A 14798-nucleotide genomic window follows, 5' to 3' on the forward strand; every position below is an offset into this window, starting at 1 on the left:
GGCACCGCGGCATCTGTTCAGTGGTCAAAGTAAACGGTCACCTCTTAGAACCATTCAACATCATGAGCGCGGTCTGGCAAGGTTACTCCCTCTCATTACTCTTGTAAATACTGACTCTCGTGCCACTACTACACAAGCTGGAGACGTTGAGGGGCATACCGCGTGACCTAGGATGTAGGAAATGCCTGTCGGCATATGCCGATGACGCCACCGTAGTGGTGTCGGATCATAAACACATGGAAATGATCGGCACCGCTCTCAGGGACTATGAGGCGGTGTCAAGAGCGACGATTAACCGGGAAAATCAGTGAGCTTGCGGCTCGGCACCCGGAGAAGCAAGTCCATGCCGTCTAACTGCCTCGTTCAGCGTTGGACGGACGGACCGGTTAAATTGCTCGGGATCTCGTTTAGATGGAGAAAAACTGAGACAAGGTATCGAGCAGGGTGACTACTCTCATCCAGAAATGGGCCGAGAGGAAGCTATCCCTTAAAGGTCGAACAGGGGTGGCTAACGCATACATAACGTCCGTCATCTACTACCGCTTGACCATCGTACCTTGTCCCGACCACCGTCTGATTACGTTAGAACGTATACTCTGAGACTACAATATCTCCAGTGCTTCCTTGGCGGTGAACAGGTATGGTCGTCGTTCGCCAGACTCGTATTTTCCCAGCTATTTTCTTTAATAGAACTGCAGTCCTGGTAAAACAGAGACCGAGAAAAGACATTTGGAAAGTGGAATGTCTTCAAGCGCTCACTGCCTTCAGCTAGTCGGACACTGCAATAGGTGGAACATCGACTTTAGCTTTTTATAGAGGATTAGTGGAGGAAAAGTGCGACGACGTTCTTGGAGAGATCTTGGGCGTCGAAGAAGATCAGCTAGCCGCTCTTTTCCGATAGATAATTTCCAAAAATTTTTGGCTTGGCAGCTCTACCGGGGAGCTTTGCTTGTTCGAGATAAAGTTTACAGGCACAGAAGTGCTGTCAGCCGAGCATGTTCGAGATGTGCGCAGGACGACGAGATGGCCCTGCATGCACTCGTCCAGTGCCCGAACAATGCTCGAGCACTTGGTTTTATGTCGAACACCTGCTGTCCCGTGTATGACGGATCCGGCTGTCAACTTTCAATCAGTTAAAATCAGAAGCCATGAAAGCCGTGCTTAGTACTGCATCAGGGCATTTATTCTTCTTCTTCTTCTTATTATTATTATTATGGCCGCCACACTGCAAAGTCACGGAAATTTGGAGCTCTGTAATTTCAAATAGTGTTTATAATCCTTTCGGCTTTCTAAGGCCCCGTGTTTTCGTTTTATTGTTACCATTGTATTTCTGAGATTGTCTGGACTGCGTAGATAGTATTTTTGTGTAGAAACACCCCCTGTTTTGCAGGGAGTGCGCATCAATAGTTTTGAATCTTAACAACTTTCGGGAAAAGAATATTTTGTTGTTTTCATTATTCAGTTAAAGATGGCCGATAAAGAAACCATCATAATGTTCGACAACGGAACGCGTTCCTCGTCGGAGAAAAATGAGAGCAAAAATGTAGAATGACCAAAAACTTAATGACGTCACCGAAGCGAATAATGTTTCGTCTCTAAACAACGTCAAAACTTTCTGTGTCGACAACGACAACAACAGCAGCAGCAGTGAAACAACAAAAACAACATCAACAATATGAAAGAAATGAAACATAAAAAAACACGAATATTGCCTCCGCCGCCACAGCCACCTCCGCTGCAATGATTTCTTTTGCGATAACGGTGAGAAATTTGGAAAATTTCCGCATAGATGAACAAGATTTTAAAATTGCAAGAAAAATTGTAAAAAAAGAATGGGGGAAGGGTAGCTCTAAACCCTCCATCCGACGTGATAGAGACTGTCTTAAGATGCACGGCCACATACCGATGCATCACACCAGGTGGAAAATACTTCTGAGAGTGAAATACAAAATGACTTGGGCGCATGTAGGAACAAAAGACCCACATCACCCGAGGAAAGAAGTTTGGAACTATCGAGGCGAGATTTGAGACGGAAGAAGAAGCCAGGTGTCATTCCGCTACCAATTTGAGGAATGAAAACTTCTTAATCCCCAGCTATCACGATCAACACCTTGCCAAGATTAGGGTGTTGAATATGCCGCCAGAAATATCCATCACCTGGTTAATGTCGGCCGTCTTGGCAGGTTTAGAAGAAGACGGAGTGAAAATTTTGGAGGTCAAGAAAATATCTAAGCAAAACTGGTCAGGTATAGGTATGGAACTAATCTTACAATGTATGCAGGACCATATCGACCAGCTTCCTGATCTAATCGATTTCCCGAATGGTACTTAACTGTCAGTGTTAGTGAGGTGGGGTGGTAGAAAACCAAGATATCACATATGTGGATCTGTAACTCACTTAAAGGCTTTCTGCCCTGAAGCAATAAAAACCAAACTCCCACTACTGCCAAAACTACAAACACCATAAATGCAAAATAATGAACAAGTGCTCAAGACTCCCACACCCACATCCATGCACACAACCACTCCCAAACCAAGACACTCTTCTTCTAGTGTTGTATACTATGGATACTTCCCTTCTTCTAATGTATACCGTGTATAGTTTTTTCTTATCATTCTACCATGTGTAAACCTCCACACTTTGTCTTTGCATTGTCCCCATCATCCTGCACCTTGATGGCAAATAAAAGAAATCATCATCATCATCATCATCATCATTATTATTCAAGCTGTAGGCTGGCAGAATCGTTAGCACACTGGACAAAATGCTTAGCCGTATTTCGCCCGTCATTACGTTCTGAGTTCAAATTCCACCGAGGTCGACTTTGCCTTTCATCCTTTCGGGGTCGATAAATTAAGTACCAGTCACGTACTGAGGTCGATGTGATCGATTGTCCCTCTCTCTACAAAAATCCAGGCCTTGTGCCTATAGTAGAAAGGATTATTATTATTATTATTATTATTATTATTATTATCATTATTATACAGGCTGTCAGCTGGCAGAATTGTTAGCACGTCGGAGAAAATGCATTTCATCTGTCTATACGTTTTGAATTAAAATTTCGCCAAGGTCGACTTTGCTATTCATCCTTTCGTGGGTAGACAAAATAACTAGCATTTAGGCCCTGGAGTCGATATAATCAACTAACTCTCGCTCTCAAAATTGCTGACCATGTGCCAAAAATTTGAAACTGTTGTTGTTACTACTACTACTACTACTACTACTGTAATCACCATCATCATCATCCTCATCAATATTGGTAAGGCGGCGAGTTGGCAGAATCGTTAGCACGCTGGACGAAATGCTTAGCGGTATTTCGCCCGTTGCTGCGTTCTGAGTTCAAATTCCGCCGAGGTCGACTTTGCCTCGGGGTCGATAAATTAAGTACCAGCGAAACACTGGGGTCGATGTAATCGACTAGTCCCCTCCCCCCAAATTTTAGGCCTTGTGCCTATAATAGAAAGGATTATTATTATTATTATTATACATTTTCATCGACGTTAGCCTTGCATTTGACGGCTGCACCCGGGAAACGAAACTAAGTCGCTCAATCGCCACATTTGGAGCTTGTTCTCATTTATTATTTTTTTCTCCCTCCATTCTGTGGCTTTAATAACATGCTATGAAATAATTCCAGAAACATTTTATTGTAAATTGATATTCCTAAAGTTACAGTTGTTGCAAACAAACGGGTGCACACATGGGCGTGCACACCCTTCCACACATAACACATTAATGCGTATATACTTACACCCTTTCACACCCAAACACATATACACAGACAGACAGATGTATATGGGGTATAAGCATGTATAGACTTACACCCATTCATACAACCATATTTACAGAACCTTGCACACACATGTGCGCGCACGCACACACACACACATATACACACACAGATACATAACACTAACACGTATATGCTTACATCCTTCTACACACCCGAACACGCACGTACACTTATATTCACATCATAACGCATTGCTTATAAAAACGTGTGTGTGTGTGTGTGTGTGTGTGTGTGTGTGTGTGTAAGTATATAAATATGTATGTACTTACATCCACGCATCCTCACACATACATACATGCATTTACACACACATTGACTCACATGCATAACAGTCTCACACATATAACACATTCACACGCACACACACGCACGCACATGCATAACATAAAGTCATTATACGTCCATTTATAAACACATCCATGCACACACACTCGTAAACACACATACATACACACACACATACACACACACACGCACGCACGCATGCATGCACGCACACACATACGTATTAAAGCAAAAACTTCACCCACACACAGAAATGTAAGTGAATTAGTAAAATAATTTTGGTGTGGTTTGCAAATTCAAATGTTTGTCATTTTTTTCATCTAGTGGATATGTTTTCATGTGATACTGAACTGACCCCAGGGGCTTTCTCCGACCCAATTCATAATTGATACCCAAACGGTATGTCAAGGAATGCCCCCAATATCTTATTTGTGAGAGCAGCCAATGCTGTGTGAGGGGGGGGGGGAGTGAACGGTGAATTCCCGTTTGTACACAGTCAAACTGTACTTTATCATCATCGTCATCATTATCATCATTATACCACCACCACCACCAGCAACAACATCATCATCATCACCATCACTGCCGCCGCCACTGCTACAGCCATCATGACCATTATCATTAATCCCATTACAACCACTGCTACCAACAACACCGCAACTGTCTTTAGTATCACAACACCAACACCAACACCATCACCATGAATACCACCATCTAACACCACCACTATACTACAGCCAACACCACATCACCACAACAAACATCATCGATACCACCACTACCGCCACCAATACCACCACCATCATCGCCACCACTACCATCACCCAACACCACCACCATAACCACTATCAATACCACCACCCACCCACCACCAAAACACTACCACCAACACCACCACCATCGTTATCGTCACCACCACCACCACCACCACCAATCACTACGTCATCGATGTCCTTGACGTTGGCCACATCGTTATCGTCGTTGTGGTCATCGCCGTCAGAATCGTTGTTTTGAGAAAAGAAGTTTCGTAATGTCATATTACAATATATTGATGAATTTATAATAAATATGTCAAATTATAATTCTGTTTCTCACTCCGTAAGTCAGCACTACTTTACTTGGGCAGTTATCATAAAAATTTGGTTGGTCGATTTTGCCTTTCATCCTTTCGGGGGTCGATAAAATAAGTACCAGTTATTTTCTCGTGAGAAAATACAATTACCAAAAATTATTTACAATTTCGTCCACCAGAACATTTATCCTAGCACTCATACCAAATGCATATCGGAACCGGAGCGTGTCCATATATTCAAAGCTAAAAATAAAAAGCGCAAAGACATCGACGAGTCATTCCAACAAAACAGCAATCCGATACAAACACGACGGACCTAATAGTGGTTTGCGTCGTGCACTCATAGAGTAATACCTGTAATTCAAAGGGCCAGCTTTGTCACATTCTGTGTCATGCTGAATCTCCCTGAGAACTACGTCAAGGGTACACGTGTCTGTGGAGTGCTTAGCCACATGCACGTTAATTCCACGAGGAGGCTGTTCCGGTCATCGGATCAGCTGGAACACTCGTCGTCGTAACCAACGGACGGAAGCTGAAAGAAGCCCGTAGTGTGTGCGTTTGTGTGTCTGTGCTTGTCCCCACACCACCATCGCTTAACAACCGATGCTGGAGTGTTTACGTCCCCGTAACTTAGCGGTTCGGCAAAAGAAACGGATAGGATAAGTACTAGGCCTACAAAGTCGATTTATTCGTCTAAAGGCAAACAAGTAAAAGAATAAAAGAATATGGTATAAAAAGTACTCTGTAACGCATCACGCTAAAGTGCTATGTCCAGTTATTAAACGAGTGCAGCTGCATCTACAAATGCACATCCATTTAAGCATACGCTAACTCACAGAGTTACAATCACCGGAACTATCTTTCTCCAAAAGACGTAGCACAAATACATACCTATATAGACATATACATACAAATGCATACCTATATAGACATAGAAACGCGCGCACACACATACACAAGCACACCTGTCTACCATCTATATATACATGTGTGGGCATGTGTATGTATATATATATATATATATATATATATATGTGTGTGTGTGTGTGTGTGTGTGTGTACGTGCGTGCGTACGTATGTAAGCGTATGTGTGTGTACGTATGTATGCTGCAAGTTTACGTGCATGTGTGTGTGTACGTACGTATGTATGCAAGTCTATGTGTGTGTGTGTATGTGTACGTAAGTATGTATGCAAGTGTACGAGTGTGTGTATGTACGTATGTACACAAGTGTGTGCGTATGTGCGTACGTATGTATGTATGCAAGTGTATGTGTGTAAGTACGTACGCATGTATGCATGTGTACGTGTGTGTGTGTGCACGTACGTATGTATGTATGTATGTATGTATGTAAGTGTACGTGTGTGTGTACGTACGTATATATATGGAAGTGTATGCGTATGTATCTGTGAGTGTGTGTGCATATGTATAGTGAAATAGTCGGTGATGCGGAATGACTCAAGAAATTTCCGGCCAATAGATGGTGCAAGGACTTGTTGCTGTCAATCACAGAGGACAGTCGTTTACTGCCAATTGTCTCCTCCTCAGGTAGAGTCAGTTAAGCAACTTCTTAACATTCCAAATCTTGTCGATATGACGTGTGATTTGAACGCAGATCGTGGAGATGTAACTCTTTCCCTGTCATCCTGTAGGCTAAAGTGAACGGATTGTCGATTAACTCAAGTACCAGTCGACTACTTGAAAATCGATACCAGCATCACCACCACCAACGTCGTAACCGCCATCACCGCAATGACCTCCATCCCATAATATTGTTTAGTTTTGTATCAATGGTAGAAATGCATATTTGTTTTACAGCAATAGTAAGTCAGGAAAAGCCGTTAATGCGCGTGCGCAGCTTCAGAGAAATACGCACACGAATGCATGTGTGTGTACAAACAGGTATACTCTAATACACACATACACACAGAAGCACATACAGGTCAATCCACCGACGCATAGCCCAAACGCCTATACATATACGCGGGGTTGTATATTAAGGTTACACATTGCACTGTTGTATTAGAACCATCTAATGATTCCACATACGCGCGTTTGAGAGAGAGGGAGAGAGAGAAAGAAAGAGAGAGAGAGAGAGAAATGTACCAACAGGGATAACATTATTCGTTCTCTCTCTTTCTGATACACATATGTGCATACAGGTATGCACTTACAGGTACAGAAATCAATGCTAGACGACATGAGGACATTTAGAAATATCAAATAGAAAAATCTCCACGCGTGCGCGTACACTTATGCGCGCGCGCACATTTACATGTTCACAAATAGAGCAACTTTTCTTTCTCCCCCAAATTCGGTTATACACGCATGCACATAGAGAAAAATCTCTACTAAACAATGTCTTGTAGTTTGAGAAATATCCATGTAACCAATCGAAGAATTCAAACGACAAAGCAAAAAAAAAAAAAAATAGAAAAAAATCTGAAGAATTATAAACTAAAAAATAAAATGGTGTAAGTTACTTACCAATAATGACCATGCAATCCAAAGAATGTAGATATACCCGTGCATACTCAAGCCTGTAGGCGGCATTTTAACATGTGAAATTAAATTCCAAAAGTGACATAATTTCGAAGTTTCTTCTTGTTACAAAATATTCAAATTATAATTTAAAATGATGGTAGTCCAACCAGTTCAAAAAATAATTCACAAATCACATGGAAAATATTTCCGATTCGAAAACATCTTATGTATCCAAGAAGGTTGATATAATTTTAAATATAATTATATAATTATAATTATAAATATTATTAGTGGTAATATTTGACCACGGTATAATGTGGTCAATCCCAGGTGCATATAAATTTGGAAAAGAAACTTAAAAAATATTCCAAATTTGAGAAAAAAAAAAAAAAAGAAGAATATAAAAGAAAAATAAAAGATAAAAAATGATTGGACGAAACCGATGAAACAAATCTTGTAGATTGATATTTCCAAGATTAAACAAACATCAAATGTATTGATCGAATTCCTTTTTTGTTTCCCTTGTTGATTTTCTTCTTTTCTGTGTGTGTATATATATATATATATATATATATATATATATATATATATATATATTTATATATCCAATAGCAGTATTTTGTTAAAATAAATTTGGGCGGGGAAATCTTTGTCTCACTTGTATGGAGAAGTTTTGAAGTTTAAAAACTTTTTAGCAAGCCTACCATATACCCGTGGATGCCGTCAGGTTTTGAGAAATTAGGCGTTTGTCAATTGGAACTCTTAAGTTTCTGATAGTTCTGTCGCACATTGTTTTAAGTCCAGGCAAGATACCTGATACTAAATTTTGTAACAGAAGATGGTAATTGTGAATCAAACATGTATGCCAGGAAACATCTGGGAACCGCCCAAATAGTATATTTTACTTGATACATTAAGAATATTTACTGTGGGCGAAAAGCTATCTTGTAATAAAATCATTGAGAGAGCAATAATATTTTGGAAGGAAGAGGAAGAAAAAAAAAAGAGAAGGACAGACAGAAAGAAAGAAATAGTGTGAGTAGATAAGTTAAAAAGAACAAGTGAAAGTGTTTTTAGTTTGGTTGGAGATCAATTTTAAGAAAAGAAAAAAATGGGGCGGTGATAGAGTTGTAGTGCGAGGAAGTGAGGTATATTAATGTTTCAAGCATTTCTATCACCTAAAAATGTATTTGCGTGGTAAGAATTAGAAGGACCCGTATATGTATGTAGGTGTGAGTATGTATGTGTGTGTGTGTAGGTATATGTATATGTGTATGTATGTATATATGTATGTGTATGCGTATGTGTATATATATATGTATGTATATACATGTGTATTCGTATATATGTGTATTTATATATATATATGTATGTATATTTATATTTGTATGTATGTATGTATGTATGTATATATATATATATATATATATATATATATGTGTGTGTGTGTGTGTGTGTATGTGTTTGTGTATGATGTATGTATGCGTCTGTGTAAAATAGAAAGGGGGTTATAATTAATATTAATATTTAGTAATTTGATACAATTTTAAGAATGAAAATTAATAAATGATTTTTTAAAAAAAAGTGTTCTAAGCTGTTTCCAAAAGAGTTTTCAAAGCTGTCCATATAGAACACCTATTTGGTAAGAGATAAGGGGGCGAAGAAGAGGTATATGCGATGTAAAAAGAAACTGGTTGATTAACTTTGGAATGATTAAGCAAACGATTACAGAAGAAATATTAACAGGATTTGGGGATTAATATGCAAATCTCACATTTCATTTCACTTAAGTTAATTTTTTTTTTTTCAAATGTGCATTTAGTTTATTTTGGTGAAGTATGTTATAGAAGAGAGACTGGCTACGCAATATCGAGGACTATTCATTGAATCTGCTATTGAATCAAAGATTAGTAGAAGAAAATGTTATTCTAACTATGCTTTCTTTTTAATATTGTACAAACAGTTGCAGGCGTAGCTATACAGGCGCAGGCGTGGCTGTGTGATAAGAAGCTTGATTCCCAACCACATGGTTCCAGGTTCAGTCCCACTGCGTGACACGCTGAGCAAGTGTCTTCTACTATAGCCTCGGGCCGACCAAACCCTTGTGAGTGGATTTGGTAGACGGAAACTGAAAGAAGCCAGTCATATATATATGTGTGTGTGTGTTTGCGTTTCCCCCCACCACCGTTTGACAACCGGTGTTAATGTGTTTACGTCCCCGTAATCTAGGTGTTCGGCAAAAGAGACCGATAGAATAAGTACTAGGCTTTAAAAAGTCCTGGGGTCGATTTGTTCGGCTAAAACCTTTCAAGGCGGTGCCCCAGCATGGCCGCAGTCAAATGACTGAAACAAATAAAAGATAAAGAAAACAAAAAAGAACTTGTGCAGGAATTTTCACTTTAATCTATGTTTAATCTATATAAATATAAAAATAAGAGAAAGTAAGGGGAGAAATATATTTTCAAAGACTCAACACAAACATTTTGGGTAATGAACATGGTTTGCTCACTATCTTTGTATTTGTTTTAGTTTGAAAGTTTCTTTTTCCTTTTCTTAATTAATAATAACTGCGAAATTATAAAATAGAGATAATAATTTAATCAAATTTTACTGAGAATATTTTTGTCGTCTGTCCAAAATTTTGATCAGAAAATAAACCCCTCCCTATATGCCGAATTCTGAAATAAATAATAAGTGTTAGTACTGTTTTTTTAAGTCGTCAAAGTAAAAATATTTCATTAAGAACCAATAGAAAACAATTATCTCAACCGCTGCTTTAATTAAATAGTATGGATAATGCGTAAAAGATTTTACTATCATACTCATATGTAAAGTAGTTAATTGACAAGATCGGTAAAGAGCAAGCCCAACTACGTTGTGTTATTTCGTACATTTACGTTCTGAGTTCAAATGCCGCCAGGGTCAATACTGACTTTCTTCCCTTCGAGTTCAATAAGAGTAAAATACCAAGTGATATACTAGATTCGATTAAATCGACTATCTTCACCCACCCGAAATTTATGGCCTTCTGCCTATCTTAGAAATCACTAGAATACTATACTGATATCGTGAAAAGTACAAAAAATTTTGAGATGTCTGTCTGTTTGAAACTGATGAAATGATTTCATATAGAATTCGCAAATTGCTACATTTGTATATGCACACACACACACACACAGACACACTCATATATATACACATACATAGACATTACGGATGTATTTAATTCTTTCATTTGTGCTGTGCGAAAGATTTTCTTTTGTTTCCGCCCGAATTGTTTATACCCGCCTTAACTTTAATATAAATATTAACATAAAGTTCTCTACGTATGTATGCTTCAACAGCTGTATGAATGTATGTATGCATGTATATTAGAGCACTTGTATGTAAACAGACATGTGTATACATCCATCCATCAACTTGCACATACACACGCACGCATACAAACATACACATACATACACACACATCTTTTATCTGCTTAAGTCATTGGCCTACGGCAATGCTGGGGAACTGCTTTGAAGGGTTTCGTCGAATAGATCGACCCCAGTATATATTTTGATCGGACTTTTTTGCTGAACCGCTAAAACAAATCATCATGGTTGCTAAGCTATTGCGAGAGGACAATGACAAACACAGAAAGTACACCCCCCACACACACAATTCCTGTAGAAGACTTTATCCAAGTTGAAAATTCACTTTGTCGCTTTTCAAAGTTTTGGGAATCTGACACTCGGAGTAACAGTTGGCGAAGTTTTTAGTTAGCTTCCACTGCTTGCTGTTCACTTGCTTATGATAACCCCTAGGAGTAGACGTGGTTAACAAGACCGATAAGAGATAGGCAGATCCTGTGACAGTGAGGGCATTGAAAGTGACCCCGAACAGCAGCCACAGGGGTTTAGTGATGACATCTCTTCCTCTCTGCATACAATTTCCTGCTTTCAGTTTCCAAGTGCTCTATTCTGACATCCAATAAATATTCTTTTCTACTCTAGACACAAGGCCCAACATTTCTGGGGAAGGGACCAGTTGATTAGATCGACCCCTGTACACAATTGGTATTTAATTTATCGACCCCGGAAGGATGAAAGGCAAAGTCGACTTCGGAGTTTGAACTAAGAACGTAAAGACAGACGAAATACCGCTAAGCATTTTGTCCGGCGTGCTAACGTTTCTTATTTCTTTATTGCCCACAAGGGCTAAACATAGAGGGGGACAAACAAGGACAGACAAAGAGATTGAGTCGATTACATCGACCCCAGTGCATAACTGGTACTTAATTTATCGACCTCGAAAGGATGAAAGGTAAAGTTGACCTCGACGGAGTTTGAACTCAAAACATAAAGACAGACGAAATACCGCTAAGCATTTCGTCCGGCGTGCTAACGTTTCTGCCAGCTCGCTGCCTTGACATCCAATAAATATTGATAAAGGAATAATATGTAATAACAAGTTTTCATTTCTTTTATTAACCCTTATCACTTTTATAAAACTCATCATCTGACCATGATCAACTCTAACATAAAAAATTAAGTTATATAACACCCCTAAAAACACTATCATAACAATAAAAAAACAATATATATATAATATAATATAACCTCCCTAATTAAATTAACAAATGGGGGAGCCCCCATATTACAAATACACGATAAAAATATTAATAACTTCATCATGAGATTATAATTAATTATTCCTCCTCATAAAAACAACTTTCGACTATTAACTCTTGCATAAATTAAATAACCTACACAAAACAAACCCTGATGAACATAACCCATGACAAACCATTATTAATATATCCCCTTTTCAACCTACAATAAATCCTCTAATTATACCTACTAATATTACTCTTAGAAGAATTTTTTTTACCTATTCTAATGATTAATTTGTCACTCTTTACAATTTTTTGTACCATTAAATGCGCGCACGCACGCACACACACACACACATACACACACACACACACACACACACATATATAAAGTGTTTCATTCAAATGTCTCTGTGAATGCTGTAGGATGTCACGCTGTTATATAACTCTAGGTGTACGATTAGTTATAGCAGGAACAAGTGTGAGCTAACGAAAGTGATTATCGTAATTCGCCTTAAAGTTCTTGGTATTTAACAACTTTGGTACGAATAGCTGTAGATGTTTGTCGTGGTGAGTTCAGCGATTCTTTTAGGCCATAGGTGTTTCAAGTGTATGTTTGTTATTATATCTGACTTTTAAATATTTAGATTTCCCTCTTGCATTCCTGAGAATCTGATGGAAGAATGGAGTGGAAAACAGTGATCTGGGTGCAGAGCGCACGCTTTTCTTTCTTTGAATGTCTTTGTGGTGACTGATTTTCGTAAAATGTTTGATAAAAGTACCAATTTGGTGTTGCAGCGTGAATATATTAAGATTATTATTGTGACACAGGGTGTGGTGTGGCTGTTGTTATTGTTGTTGTTGATGTTAATGATGATGATGTTACTAATTGCTGTTTTACTGTTAGCTCTATCATATATGTTGGATACAGATGCTTGCCAATTTTCTGTTTTTCTATGGTTGATATTTTTTTGTTATTTCCTTATTTAGTTGCTTCCAGCAGAGTTTTATTTCGGTTATGTGTAGTTTTGGTGTATTGTGTCTGAGGCTGTCTGATTTTTATGAGGTTAAATATTTCTGCTGTGTAACTGGGTTATAATTTTTTTTATGTTGCCTTGTGGAATATGTTTCTTTTTTTTTTTTTTTTTTTTTTCCCTTTTTTAGATGTATCTATAACTTTTTGTTGAACATATGTATTCCTGTGCCTCTAAAGGCGACTGTAGCGCTGTTTAATTCTGAAAATTTTGATTTCAAATTTTGAGGAATTGTTTTTGTTTTCTGTATTGATGTTCGAGTGTATTGGGATATTAGTAGGTAAATCATCCAAGGAAGGTTAGGGAATTGTTTACCAATCGGTTGTGGTAGCTGGGTGTGGAAAACAAAAGGCGAAGTCTGGGGATATTTTGTTACAGTTTGTTTGGTGGGGGTGTATTTGATACCCTGCTTAAAGAAGTTATTGTTCTTTAGCCCCAAGTCTGCCTATAAAAGCTCCTGCAGTTACCACCTCATCTCTTTCTAGAAGGAACTACTAAGACAATTAGTTGTATCTCCGCAAATTTGGTTACTATTTCTAGTGAGTCGAGCTACCACATAGAAGCTCCCATACTGGATCGTAGAATTTGTTACTGTTGTTGTTACACTGGCATTTGATCGACCCTCAACAGCAGTCGTAGTGAAGGTGTGTGGTTTAATGGTTAAGTTATTTGGCTCAGGGCCGTGAGTTCGGTTCCCGGCAGCGAGTTGTGTCCTTGAGCAAGACACTTTATTTCACGTTGTTGCATTCCACTCAGCTGACAAATATGAGCAGTGGCTGTATTTCAAAGGGCGAGCCTTGTAATAATACCCCGTATCACGCCGAATCTTTCTGAGAACTACGTTAAGACTACGCATGTCTGTGGAGTGCTCAGCCACTTGCACGTAAATTTCACGAGCAGGCTGTTTTGTTGATCAGATCAGTTGGTACCGTCTCGTCACAACCGACGGAGTGCCAGTTTAATAGCAGTCGCATTAAAAAAAGTTTAGGCTTTTTTTTTTATAAAGCTCAAAGAACGTTTAATTTAGCGGTTGAAAAGTGGGATAAATTTATTTTCTGTGAAGAAGAAGGAAAGTATAACGTTTCAGTTAGAACACTTCGCCGGAGAGACCTGATCATTGGTGGTACTGAATAAATAGATTAGAAGATGCTAATTGATAGCATCATTCTCAGATGACACTTCCTCATCCATTCTTTCGATATCATTAGAAAATATTTTTCGACGAACGGTTCTGTCCGAAACGTTAAACTTCTCTTCATTCTCACACCAAATCAATTTATTCCACATGTTAAATTCAAATTACGACAAACGTAAATAAACGAACGAAGTTTGCTTTTAGAAGCGTTGAGATGTCTTTTAGAAAGTTAAAGAAGTGATTTTAAATTCTCAATCGCAGAATAATGCTAATAATATAGCCTGAACAGGATAAACTATCCCTATTTTGCAGAGAAAAGTGTAGGTGGCTAGCTGTGGACCACCTACACTTTTCTCTGCAAAATAGGGATAGTTTATCCTGTTCAGGCTATATTATTAACA

At 38.5% G+C, this 14798-nt stretch overlaps 1 protein-coding gene across 1 annotated transcript in view; it reads right to left on the minus strand.

The window, feature by feature from the left end:
- Positions 1-8865, minus strand: part of LOC149132271 (uncharacterized) — a 249127-nt gene extending 240262 nt beyond the window's left edge. The window contains exon 1 of the mRNA XM_089364881.1: positions 7638-8865. Coding sequence (XP_089221007.1) covers positions 7638-7703 — 66 coding nt within the window. The 5' untranslated portion in view covers positions 7704-8865. The remainder of the gene's footprint in view (positions 1-7637) is intronic.
- Between the last annotated feature and the right edge of the window lie 5933 nt (positions 8866-14798).

The sequence above is a fragment of the Octopus bimaculoides genome, chromosome 16 (genome assembly GCF_046866305.1).
Source record: "Octopus bimaculoides isolate indiv1 chromosome 16, ASM4686630v1, whole genome shotgun sequence".
Lineage (NCBI taxonomy): Eukaryota > Metazoa > Mollusca > Cephalopoda > Octopoda > Octopodidae > Octopus > Octopus bimaculoides.